At 40.4% G+C, this 13,962-nt stretch overlaps 1 protein-coding gene across 2 annotated transcripts; it reads left to right on the forward strand.

Moving 5' to 3' along the window:
• Positions 1–7,393: 7,393 nt before the first annotated feature.
• Positions 7,394–10,217, forward strand: LOC148031990 (uncharacterized). Of its 2 annotated transcripts, XM_087682603.1 has the most exons (7): positions 7,394–7,778; positions 8,229–8,336; positions 8,738–9,021; positions 9,276–9,524; positions 9,613–9,672; positions 9,777–9,894; positions 9,978–10,217. In XM_087682603.1, the coding sequence occupies exons 2-6, from the start codon at positions 8,270–8,272 to the stop codon at positions 9,828–9,830; spliced, it is 714 nt and encodes a 237-aa protein (XP_087538729.1). In that variant the 5' UTR covers positions 7,394–7,778; positions 8,229–8,269; the 3' UTR covers positions 9,831–9,894; positions 9,978–10,217. The 2 variants fall into 2 exon arrangements, with proteins under 2 accessions (XP_087538729.1, XP_087538728.1); XM_087682602.1 differs by having other exon boundaries at positions 7,394–8,336.
• Positions 10,218–13,962: the final 3,745 nt, after the last annotated feature.

Below are 13,962 nucleotides of genomic sequence, written 5' to 3' on the forward strand. Positions count from 1 at the left end.
TTCTTCGAAATAGGACCGACAATCCCCGTGGTGAATTACTTGGTCACTTATATCCTTGATCCAATAATTGATTGAGTTGTTCTTTCAACTCAATAGACTGAAGGATGAATATTTTGGAACTGGTCAATTGGAGGAGCTCCTAATACTAGCTTGATTTTATGGTCAACTTCTCTTTGAGGTGAAAGTAGAAAATCTATGCATACTCCTTCATTCAAGAAGGTTCCTCTTTTATTCCTTGTCTTGACTAATTTTATTAAGTTTAACTAAGTATGCATTCTGATTCCTTCCCTTAGCCCTTAACTATTTGTCGTGAAGCTTTAGGTAATTGGATTTTCGGTTTACCAACTTTACCTCAAGTATTCACTTGATTTCCTTCTAGGTTTTGGAATGAGATTTGACCTCTTCTACAATGCTTGTGACTGCCATTGGGGATTAGCCAATCCATTCCTAATGAGCACTCTTAGATACCCAAGCCTTATGCTAGTGGACTCATTGTCTATATCAAACTCAATATTCCTAGTTTTTGTGATGATACAACTTCCTTTCCATTTGCTAACTCTACCAAAAGTTTGGATGTCAGTGCAACCTCTATGCCTTGTTTCTCTACATACTTTGGAGAAATAAATGAATAAGTGCTTCCATAATCTATCAAAATCTTGAAGGGTTTACCTTGATAGTTTTCATGTGAATCACCAAGAGCTGGCCATCCGATCCCTTCTTGTTGAGAGCAGCATGAACCATTCCTCTTTCCATTTCGACCTCCATTATGGGATATTCTTCTTCTTCCCCTATGAGGGTCATTGTAGTAGCCCTTCCTCTTCCTTTTCAAGTTGCACCTCTATTTTGGCCATAAAATCACCTTTATTAAGAAGGTGGTTTTAGCTTGGAACACTATCTTTCATCGTGGTCTTTGAGTGGCAGTTGCTTCAATTTGACGGGGCAAATGTATTGACTATAACACCTTGGCCCTCTTTCTTGCATCAAATTTTTGTTGTCATTGTTCTTTTTACGAAAATACAAGATCCTTTATTGGATGGTCCTTGATCCCAATATCTTTAGTTCCTTGATTTTGTTTAGAGCTTAAGTGGTTTAGCTCTTATTAATGCATCTTAAATATATGTGGGATGCATAGCTTCCAATTGAGTGTCCAAGGGAGGATTTAAGCCTTAGCAAAACTGGGCCACCTATTGAGTGATATCCATGGATGATGTGTAGTTCTTGAGTGTCACAAACTAGTAGTATGCTTCAAAGCTCAACCTTAATTGGTGGAGTTCAAAGAACTCGTTCATCTTCAAGGTGTGATAGGAAGGGTAGAAGATACCTTCCATGCACATCTTTCTTTATTAACTCCCAAGTTGCAACAATGTCCAAGACTCCAGTATATCAACATCACTACTTCTAATAGAGACATGCTTCCCTTGTTAATTCCAACTTAGCTAACATAGCTAGGTTAGGGGGTGCTTGTCCCTATGGCTTGAAAATAATCCTCCATGGAATTGATCCAAACTTTGGTGTCTATCTCTATATCCTTAACCTTCTTATCAAAATCGAAGGGTTCTACTTATTTGAGAAGCGATTTCTTCTCTTGTAACTCGATAGGATGAAGGTTAACTAGAATGCCCTAGCCTACATTGTGAATGAATAATAAAGGAAAGTTAAATACTATAGAGCTAATAACTAAAAGGAAAGCCTTGGTTGATACAAATAGGAGTGATGAAGCCTAATGCACATGGATAAAGACTAGGGATATCATGGAGGTATATTGGGCTTGGCTCCTGGCTCAAGCAACTATCTCTTGTATCTTAATGTGCATGTGTTATCGACACTTGTGTCACGTTGAGAGAGAGAATGCTTGTTCACTACCACAAAGAGATTGAGAGAGTCTTGGGACCAATAGATAGCATTATTTTGAATACGCCCTTTAAAACAATAGAGAGATCTAGAGAGGCTTCAGACCAATAACCATTCACCATCACCTAAATACCATATGGTATATTATTCCTTGTGTTGAGATGGTCCATTGGATTAGAATTGTCCTAAATGAATTGAATTCACAAGTCTCCTATTTTTTTTCTAGAAAGAGGACATGTGATCATGCCCTCACTTTTAGCACTTTTACATTGGAAAGAACGTGTAACTATCTAATGGTATTGAATGCAATCTAACCAATATAGTTCAATTGAGGTGAAGAACAATATTGATTACATGCTTCATTCAAAGTAAGGTTGTAGTTGTTTTCCTGCGTATGTTAGTTATGTCTGTCAGTCATTTCCTAGTTGTGACCGACATCCTGTTAGAGTCTGATGGAGACATAGGAGCTCTAGCAGTTTAGGTGCACTTCCTTTAATTTGTCGACTTCCTCTGTGCATTCCTAGACCAGTTACTGCTTTCCATAGTCTGCCAACATTGTCATTGTCATCTAGGATTTTTTCACAGTCACCCCTATTTTTCTCCCTTTTTTCCTTCATTGACCAGCATTATGGCCCCTACAGGAGCATGTCGACTAACTTTTTGGAGATTTGGTTATTTATAGCTAGCCCCCCCACTTGGCAGACGTACACACTCTTCAATCTTCATCTTCCCTTTGCAGATGCACACTCTGACACTTTGACTCTCCATGGTTAGTATTGCCATTGTTATCAGCATGATATGGTGCCCTCATTGATGCTTTGGACAATATGTAGGGATCGATCAGTCCATCATCATTGTATCAACATGCTTCTTTGGCCAGTGTAGTGTTCTTTCTTCATCCTATGCTTCCTCTGTGTGTGTGTGTGTGTGTGTGTGTGTGTGTGTGTGTGTTTCTCTTTTGTTGCACACTCTCACATGGTATCATTGCCTAAGTGAGGACATAGTCTGGAGATTTATTGCAAAAGAGCAAGTTCATTGTGAAGGAGCAACCCAGATCTTCAAAACATAAATTTTCAACCTGCATTTATTATGTTTATGACTGTACAGGTGCTCCAGAACCCATCCAAAGACCAAACTACATCATCCAGGACTAGTCATTAGGTGACTCCAGCTTTCTGTGTTTTGTGAAAAACAAATTTGTGTTTTGTTGGTGACCTCTCTCCTTGGTGCAAGCGACAACTTCTTGGGCATAGGCAATAGCTTTTTGCTATAGATGATAACTTTCTATGTAGGTGACATCTTCTTAGTAATAGGTAACAATTATTTCTTTGATAAACGCATATTTGGGTGATTGCAAGATCGAATATGTCTTACCACTTCATGAGCTTTGATGACTCAGAGGAGGAGCTTCTCTCCATACACTTTTTTGAGCAGAGACATGACTATTGTGATTATAGTCGATGAGAGAAGTTCCCCCATTTGCACCCATCCCCCTTCTATTCATCTTTCTAAAAAGGCTCCATCCTTAGAGAAGATGCCATACTTGATTCCCTCAATGTAGGTGCCTATATTACCTTCAATATCCAAAGAAGACAAACTTGATGATCGTTGTGGTCATATAAGTTGGAGTGCATACTCGACACCTTCAATCTTTTGGCTCTTGTTTCAAATTCCATCCTCATCCTAAGGAGGATCCAATAGATGGGACTTCTATGGACCATGCAACCTTATGGGATCAGCTCAACTCTTGAGTTCGATCCTTTCTCTTTATGAGTTTGTATGACTCTGTCCTTGTGCACATTCAAAGGTTGAAGACTGCGGAAAAAGTGTGGAAGAAGCTTACATTTTTGTATTAGCACAAGACATTTACCCACAAGATTTTCCTTGAGAAGAAGTTGTGAATACTCAGTCTTGATGATTCCTCCTCTATGAAGGAGCACATCACGAAGATGGAGGACATTGGAGGTGAGTTTGCCTCCCTTAGTTGGATGATATCCTCTAAAGTCATGGCTATGATCCTTTTGATTCATCTGCCATCTCCTCGGTTAAATGTCTTCTACACCAACCTTATCACATCGGGACCCATGAGACACTCTCATGCGAGAAGCTTTCACCACTTGTCTTGGAGATTAATGAGCGACTTAGAGAGGTTGGGACCACTAGTTTTGGCTCCATCACGACATTTATTGTAGGTATAGTCGCTTGGGAGGAAAAAAGAAGAAGGCATAGGTCAAGGACATGAAGCAAGAGGACGAGAAGGATGAGAAGAAGGAGAAGAAACCCAAGTGCCCACACTATGGGAAGTGCACTCATCTTGAAGGGAAGTGTTGGCAAAAGTGCCCCCATTCAAAGCCAAAGGAGAAGGATTCAAAGGATTTGAAGGCTACCCTAGCGACGATATATTCTATCTTTGTGCATGTATTTACCAAGGAGGATACATCTCTTGCTTCTTCCACTCAGGAGAAGCCTTAGCTCATTGACAGTGGGGCCTCTTCTCACATGACCTATAGACAAGATTGGCATTAGGATTTGAGTGCCAGAGGGGACACAATCGCCATTGGTGACAACTCTACCATTTCCATAAGAGGAGTGGGGACCATTTCTTTGTTACAAGATAAGTAGTCTTCTTTAGCCAAAGTTCTCTATGTATCGGATTTGGGTTTTAACTTCTTGTCTATTCATGGTCTTACACGGCTTGGTGCCCGTGTGGTATTTACATAGGATGTGCTAATAGTGGATGATGCTTTTACAAGTGTTGTTCTTTGGACAAGATCCCAGGAGGGTGGGCTTTACATGCTCATAGCCTTAACTGTGAGGTCTTCCCAGGAGGGTGGGCTTTACATGCTCACAGCCTTAACCAGAGGTCTTCTCATGAACTTGGGCTGCTTTGGTATGGTCATTATGGTCATCTCAATTTTGATGCTATATGACAGCCTTCTCGAAAGAAGATGGTGAAGGGATTTTCTTACTTCCCTCCTACTACACTTTGCATCCTAACTATTTGAGGGGCAAGCAACATAGGTAGCCACATCCCCAGACTACCACCAGGAGGGCTTCTACCCCAGTTGAGTTGGTTCACACCAATCTTTGCGGTCCTATGGGCACGACCTCTCTTGGGAAGGCCAATATAGGGCATGACTCCCTACAATGCTTTCTTTGGTTGAAAGCCCTCCATGTCTCACTTCCACATATTTGGATATGATGTATTTATCCATGTGGACAAGAAGAAGAGGAAGACAAGCTTGACTCGAAGTCCAGAAAGCTCATCTTTGTGGGCTACAACACTACCATGAAGGGCTATCGACTCTACGACCCAATGTCACTTCATTGCATACTTCCACCCCTTCAACCTCCCCTTCGGAGTCTTTTAGGGCTAATTAGTTGTTAGAGGGGAACCTTCTTCAAATGAGGAGGATTTACGTTCCCTTGGTGGGGGGGAGTCCCTACCCCAAAGAGGTGCATTACAAGTACCAAAGGGTACTCAGTCTTCCTCACATAGGATGAGCCTATTTGGGTCCCTTGTTGGTACCGATGTGATTGCTAATGTAGAATTTAGGTGTTTATCACAATCCTACCACTCCTCCAGGTCCATGCAGATCAACTTGCTTACAAGCCTAGTGGAATAGTTCACTTTGTGTGAACTATGCTCCTATGTCACAAATTCTTCATGCTAGTGAGCCTACTACAGTTGAGGAGGTTCTTGCACATGACATTTAGCATCAGGCCAAGTAGGAGGAGTTCAATTCTATCAAGTGTAATCAGACTTGGAAATTGGTTTCGTGTCCCCTGAAGCGGAATGTGATAGGTGTGAAGTGGGTCTATAAGACCAAGAACCTTGTAGATGGCTCCTTGGACAAGCACCTATGGCTCAGATGTCTACTATTCGGCTTATTTTGGCTTTTGTGGCCCACCATTGCTAGCTTGTTTATTAGATGGACGTTAAGTCTACCTTCTTGAATGGTGTCCTTGAGGAAGATATTTATATTTTTTAGCCTCAATGTTTTCTTATGTAGGGGAAGGGGGGCCATGTCTACAGATTGTGGAAGGCACTCTATGGCTTGAAGTAGGCTCCTCGTGCTTACTACTAGAGGGTTGATCTCTTTTTTCGACAAAGTGGCTTCCATCGATCAACTCATGACTCCAACCTATACTTCAAGGTTGAGGGTGACATGTGTGTTTTGCTCATCTTGTATGTGGATGATCTTTTATTACAGGGAGCTCTACTTTGGAGGTTGATCCTACTCAAGAGATTTTGTGAGATAGGAGTTTGACATGACGAATCTTGGGATCCTCCACTTCTTCCTTGGATTGGAGATCTATCAGATGGCTCATGGCATTTTTATTACGCATCACATGTACATTTCCAAGCTTCTCTTGGTGTTTGGTATGGTCGATTGTCGGCCTATATCTTGCCCCATGGACCCAAATTTCCAGCTTTTGGTGGTCAGAGCTCGCCTTCTAGATGCCACCTGTTATAGGTGTCTTGTTGGTTCCCTCATCTAGTTTATTCACACTCAGTCGAATGTTTGTTTTGTTGTGGCATTGTTGTCTTCTTTCATGAAGACTCCCATTTAGGAGCATTGGAGAGCAGCCTTGTGTGCATTCTTTGTTATTTATAGGGGACTCGATCCTATTGGATCACGTATGGAGAGGGGGTTACTCTCTTTCATTGGAGAGATTGTGATTGGTAGGTGATGTGGATTCACAATGATCCACTACATGTTATGCCTTCTCCCTTGATCACAACACAAATATAGTTCAATGGTGATTATGAAAAGAAATCTCTATGAGCAGAACAAAAATTTTAGGTCACCTTCTTTACCAACAACTTGGAATTTGAAATTCTCATGGTCGGAGTCCCCATACATCTATATCTAAGGTTGGCTTACATTATAGTCTCATGCATATATCCTACGAATCTTTGTTTTTTTCTATAATGCATTTTTTGCTGCCATACGACAATGCTTATTTAATGAATTGAACTCGTTTTTCACCCTTTTTATGGGTATGAGCTTTGCATGTCAGCAAAAGGTACCCTCCTTGAGTTGCCCAACTGAGTATCAAACAGTAGAGACTTGCATGCACACACCCAACATACGCAACCAATTGTGCTGGCGCTTTAGGGACAACAAATCTTAATCCATGGCTTTGATTGGGCGCCATCTCAATTGCTTCACCCAAATTTGAGTCAAACATCATGGGAGCTACTCAGACTTGGTCACCATGAGCTACAGACACACTTGCCCTACCATCTGAGCTATGCTAGTTGATAATAAACGAGTCACACTTGCTATGCTCTTATCTAGTTTTGAGAGTTGTGATGGTTCACGGGCAAAGGAAACTTGGTAGAAAATAAGCCTAAGGAGGTTGCCTTGCATCATGGCCTTGCATACATGCATGTGCATCCGGTCCTGATCAAATCTAAGAGAGCCTGGCCTAATGGGGAGAAGAAAGAAGAAAGCTGGCTTATACCTACAACACAAAAGGTTATATTTCCCAAGATGCATACAAGCCTACAAGGTCTCTCTTCTCTCTCTCTCTCTCTCTCTCTCTCTCTCTCTTTGATCTCCCCTAGAAAAATACACTTTTTCCACAGCCCCAATACTCTATTCTCCCCTGCTTTTCTTCTCCTTCGCGTTTCTTCATTTCACCTTCTCTCTCCCTGATCCTCTGGGCTTCTTCTGAGTACCTTCTTTCTAATTTATAAATCATTTCTTTTGCCTGTGGGGACGAGCACCTCACTGCAGGTTTAGGTCTGTACAAGCCCGCGCAGGAACCTTCACAATACCGTCTGTCATCTTTCCTCACCAGCCGTCTGCAGAAAAATTGTATCGACAGACGCCAGGTTGCAATCGGCGGCTCTCGCAGGATACCTGCAGCTTGGGGGATTTTTCCATGATTATTGATCTTGCATACGACATTTGAAGGTAGAACAGAAGGCTGTTATCTGACAAAACTGGGAGGCTGTCTATTTAGGGTTAACCATAATCTGGAGCGTTACAGGACAACGCAACCAGTACTGCTGGTTTTGAAATGTGTTGCGAACTTAGTGAAGACTGGACGTATTACCCAGTACTTGAGATTGCATTCTCTGCTCGCATAAATTTGTAACGCAGCGAAGATATTCTGTTGACGGAAAAGCTTTTGCCCAACTGCAGCTCTTCAGTTGAAAAAGAACCTGCATTTTGTGCTGATAACAAGCTTTTGGTTCGAACTGCTAGGGTTTCTGTTTTGGACATCTCTTCACTTCATTCGAATGGCATGAACCCATAGGCAGCTGCTTAATACTAAACTCATGATGCTTGCTTAACGGGCAAAAGCAGAAATCTCTGGGCATTACAGTGATGCTGCTATCATAGTACTTTTCTGTATTGCAGCAAAGCGAGCTGGCAAACATACGCCCAGAGGCTGGAGGACAATGGCTGCATCGGGAAACAGACCGGATGAGTCTGGTCCTCAGTTTTGGCTCATTAATGCTGCACCAAGTGAGTGATTTTTCATGCAGTGTATGGTTTGGTTACAGTGTGATTCCAGCCTCAGCTTGTCTTTATTTTTTAATTTCCCCATGAAAGGCTCTGTGCTGTTTGAAATGGCCTTACTGCACGAGTATGGATTCTTTGCTTTGTCTGTTTGGTCAGTGTAAAGAACAAGATAATTTAAATAGATTAGAAAATGGATAGTCCGGAACTTAGAATCAAGTGAAATTTTTTGAATCAACCTTAATTGCGTGACTTGAAAGAAGTGGCAGACCAGCTCTTGTACATTCGTAAGTGTAGCCTTGAGCATTCCTTGCTGATACTTCAACTGTTTGAAGGTCACGGGATCACTACTAACGCAAAGTATTCTTCTTCATGTGCTTACATGGTGCCCTGACTGATGTTGCCAGGGCCTCGAGAGTTGACAGGAGCTGTGGATTTGCTCAGCCATTATGGTTTGAGAGATCATTACGAGACATTTTGTCGGAAACCTTTACCTCTCTCCATTGGAGAGTCTCAATATCTCAAGAATGTAGTTGGTGACACAGAGATACGGAAGGGTGAGGACATGGAGTTGGGACAACTTATTGGGCCTGGCAATGAGAACGTGTCTGGGCATATACATCAATTTGACATGGATATCTTACATCAGGCATTTAGCTTGAAGGAGGCTGGCCCCATATCATTGCCTGAGGTAATGATTGTCCTCTTCTCTTCTTTAAACAGACATTGCTGTTGTGTTAGGATGTGCTGCCATGTGATAAAATGTGAGAATAGCAGTCTTTCAAAAGGTCCATTTAAAGTTGGTGGAATTTTTGGTCTCAGTGTAAGTATGCTTTGTGAAGACTTGCAGGATGCTTGATTATGACACAAGTTTATTTCTTTGCGGTTATATTCTAGTGCGTTTGCTTGCATGGGGTTTCTGCTAAATATTTTGTTTGGATTCAGGCGGAAATGGGTGTTCGGACAAGCAGTGGAAAAGTAAAAGAGGAGGTGAAAGACAAAGATAGGAAACACAGAAAACATAAAAAACACAAGGACCGGCATAAGGATAGGGAGAAAGACAAGGACAAGGACAAGGAACGACATAAGGATAGGGATAAGGAGAAAGACAAAGAAAAGGAGAAAAATCGCGAAAAAGATCGCAGTAAAAAGCGTGAAAATGGTGAGGATCACTCAAAAAAACATCATAAGAAGGTGAGCCACTGATTGAAGCTTGCTACAAGTTGATGTGATACTCTGATCAATTGAAAGGCAAGCTAAACTTAATTTATTTTTCTGGCAGAAGAGAAAACATGATGGTGAGGATGAAGAGGGTGAAGCACACAAACACAAGAAGAAAAAGGTAAGGTGGTGAATGGCTTCTGCCAAGTCACTTAGAGGTGCTAAAAATCATTTGAAACTCTTTTAACATTAAATTTCTTTTGTTTTTCTGATGTTACACTTCAGCACAAGCATTCTTCTAAAGCTGAGATGCCAGAGCTTGTAAAGACCAGAGTATAGTCTCAGCTGCTGTAAGATGATTTACTGTGAGGGTTTTAATTTCACATGATATGCAGCAGACAAGGTGAGTTCAGGTGGCAAAGCACATAATTCCTTATTACTTGTAGACTTTCATTGTAGTTGTTCATAGGCTTTCTTTCATCTCAGGTTTTGGCAGAGGACACAAGGTGTACGTGGACAAGCTGCAGGTGGCCTGGATGGGGCTGCTTTTCAGGGTTGTTTGAATCAATGGCCATGGGCTTTACACGGAAAGTGTAATGACATGGTCTTTGAGCATTTTTTTCCATCTTCACATACAATTGGGTTATAGAACACACACGAACATTCAATAACATTTTAATTCAGAAAAGGAACCGACTTGCAGTGGCCGTAGTTTTTACCTTGCCAGTGAAATCTTCCTTGTTTGTTTGCTCTGAAGCTTGGACTTGATCAGTTCTTTTAATGGGATCATGTTCAGTTGGTCTGGGTATGTAGCCACATAGGGGATTACTGTATGTGCTTCAGTGTACAAGGGGATTCATCCATTCAAGAACATGCACCTATCTGTACTAGTAAAGCAAATAGGAACCACCACCATTTTGTGGAAAGTGAATTTTCATTCCTGCAGTCTGCAAATTGAAAAGGTGGACTTGTGTTACGGTTCATATGTGCTCTTGTTATCCTCAGGTGCTGGCCTTTTATGCTTCTTATGCTTCTTTTATTCTCCTTGCGTATTCTTCACTCCCTTTTTCTGCATAGCAGCTTCACCAAAAGAATCACAATGTTCTATTGCACATGTGTGATGGACACTCATTCTGTAGTGATGTACATGGACTTTGATGAAAATAGTAAGAATAAAGGAAGTGGAGACTGAGTTACTCTGCCTACAGAACCTCAGGAAAGGTACCTTAGCTGGATGTAGGTAAGCTGAAGCCTGACTTTTTCTTTAGCTGCTTTCAGTGCACACCTGTTTTACAGTTTTGTAATGATGAGTAATTCAGGTGAATTTGAGTACTTTCAAGCTTACCTATAAACAGGTGAAGTTTCTCTCTCCTAGCACATTATCGCGATGAGAACAATGAGAAGAGGAGCAAGGACAGAATATTTTCTTACAGGATGCCCTTGTTCACTACATGCTTTGGATTCCAAGGCTGTAATTTCCTTAATCAAGACTTCTCATAAGCAGAGAACTGATTCTTTGTGTTCAATCTAGCTTGTTCTGGATGTGGAGATTTGTGGTGGCCCCAACTTAGGGTTCGTATGCACAATACTGCAATGGAGTCTGAATTTGGAAACTTCAGAGGCAAGTCATGGTTGGGGTTGTAGCTACTATTATGATTCATTCATGTAATTTATTATTCATTTCTGTTTATTTACTACTGCTACCAAAGATTGTATCACAGGCCTGCAGAGTAATAAACATTGTTCTTCAAGGCACATATGTAAATCATTCTTGTGACTGCATGTGCAGTTGAAGTTGAGTTATGGTACAATGAAGAAATGTAGCGATAAACTTGTTGTAAGTGATATTTGAAAATGATGATGTTGTAATCGATGATGAGGCAGATAGAGGGTTTGGAGGGGGAAGTTGAAAACTTTCTTCAGCATCCCTAGGGCTGAGTTATGCCTGATTTTTCAAAAAATGTTATTCCAGTTACTATTTTCGGAAAGACTCTTGTCAGTCTGCCGGTGTTTTTGTGCGGCCCAAGAATTTTGCAGTGCATTCAAGAGCATATGCTTCACAAATTTCTGTTTAGTGGTATTGATTGTTCGATAAATGAAAATACTTTTTAATCACTCAAACTTATTGAAGATTGACCTAGAATGAAGCTCTTAGGAACTCCGTTCTAGTGTTAAAGTTTGTACTGTTACATTGTGTGTTTTTCCTTACACTAGAGCTTATGGTTCCTCTAGTTTTATACATTATAAATACAAACTTGCGAGTGGTATAGGAATCACAATACAGGTTTTTTGAGGTCAAGGTCGATAGATGTAGATGTTTTCATGACCTGATGAGTATTGGTTTCATGACTTTATATGACTTGAATTTTGGTTTTGTACTTGTGATATTGGCCTGGTTCAGTTACCTTAATTAGAATGATCTAGTTCTTTCATAGGTTGGGTTCATACTAAACAGAAGGGAAAAGGAAGGCTGTTATCAGAGGTGTACTTCTCATTTGAAATAAAAAAGGTTGTTTTCTTTCTGACCCACCGCAGCTTGTATTGGCCTTGCACAGTATTACCTAATGCAAGATGTTCTCCTTTACATGTGGCAAAATTGGATTCAACAAAAATGTGTAAATTTTGTAGGACATCTCTTGATATCTAGCTATTTTTAAATCTCCTTTTGTTTATTAAATCATTACTATGTATTAAGGGAGTTGTTACGGTTGAGTTTCTAGCATCTCATTGATTTTTGGAGTTATCGAGATAAAAGAGAGAATGTCTCATCTTGCCGTGACCTTACTACTGCCTTGAATTCTATAAATTGAAGGTGGGCTCATGTTGGGCTATCTCCTATATATATAACTATCAAGCATTAGCCACATCCCTCAACTTCCATAGGACATGGAGGTCATGTCAAGGTATCCATTCGTGGCCTAGGATCAAGTTGTCATGCTCATGTCTTACAACTACATGACACTTAACGTTTGACTACTCAGCCATTAATGATAGTACACAGGACTATTAATTAAGACTTTATAGTAAAACCTAAGTTTTTTTTTTTGTTCCTTACATTTGACTTACCCAATTATTCCTAGGCCGTTGTTGAGAAGATGAATTTTGTTAATGATTTCCCATCTTCGGAGGCTTTCCTTGTGCAAGCTTAAAAACTATGTACTAGTTTGATAGTGACTTTTTGCCTTTAATACATGTTTTGGCCTTATAAGTTCGTTTTGTAGCATTGACCTTAGGTTTTTTAGCTTCTCTCTTTAAATTGCTTTATTTTGAAACGTGAGTTACCTTTTAACCGACCAAGAGTCTCAAGACGCATTGTATGAGCTTGGTTACTTGATATTATCTTGCACCTTGTATTTCAGCTTGTAGATGTCACTTCTTATTGTTCTTTCTTTTAAAGTTCTTGTTGTGCTAGAGCCTAGCCTTTACTTTTGTAGACATTTATAGTTGCAAGCTTTTAGAGTTCACTATCAAGACATGCAAATGAAAGAAACATATGCATAATGATAGGCCAAGCGAGCGTGGCTTGAGGGAGGGACCATTAGCCAAGCCAAAACACACCTATTTGTATAGAGTTTGATATGTCCAAAGAGAGAGAGAGAGAGAGCTTATGTTTATAACCATTCATGTTTTTGGTGTCTTACCATCTCTACCACTCTTTGCCATGAAACTTCAAATTTTAGTTTTGCCACCCACTAGCTAGGGTAGTAGGGATTTTCCCTTTGATGAAAGGTGTTTCTTAATTTGAAGAGAACTTCACAAGAAAGATTGAATTTGGTTTTGGTAAATACCCATATGAGAAGTTGTGGGAGTCCTTATAGCGTCCTTTTATATGGCTTTTGCTTCATCCCATGATATGAAGATCATTGGCAACAATGCAAGGAGTGTGCCTAGGGGTATGTTGGAGTGTTGCCCTTTAGGAAGCATTGCTTTTCCTCTTCACAAATACAAAACAATCAACTTTACTCAAAGGTCTACATTCTAACTACAAAAAAGTAGTTTGTTTGAATAAAGATTTGCCATGCCATTGTATCATTGTAAATTCATTTAAGGGAAGGTAGCAAATGAATGTTTGTACTTGATACATAGGCATATATTGATTCACCCATCAAGCCTCTAGATGAGTTGAGAGAGCCACAATAGATGATTGTAACTAGGCAACACCCAATCAAAGGTAACTAATATGGAAAATATGCAATAGAAGGTTGTCCATGTAATTAATCATAAGCACAAGTAACCAAAATATAGTGCAAGGTATGATACATTTCAACACTTGCCCATCTTTGCCCACCCACCTTCATCTCCCTCACCTCTACCTCAAACATTTTTCACATTTCATGATTTACATATTACCTCTCTCTCTCTCTCTCCCTAGTTTGCTTGTGATAGAATTGAATGTGCCAATAATGGTGAGCTCAACTCCTTGTATGTTGAAAATTTACCATTGCTTATTGGCAACCCATAAGGCAATACC

The sequence above is a fragment of the Lygodium microphyllum genome, chromosome 8 (genome assembly GCF_053477565.2).
Source record: "Lygodium microphyllum isolate KBCC chromosome 8, Lygodium_microphyllum_v1.1.10, whole genome shotgun sequence".
In the NCBI taxonomy this organism is placed as follows: domain Eukaryota; kingdom Viridiplantae; phylum Streptophyta; class Polypodiopsida; order Schizaeales; family Lygodiaceae; genus Lygodium; species Lygodium microphyllum.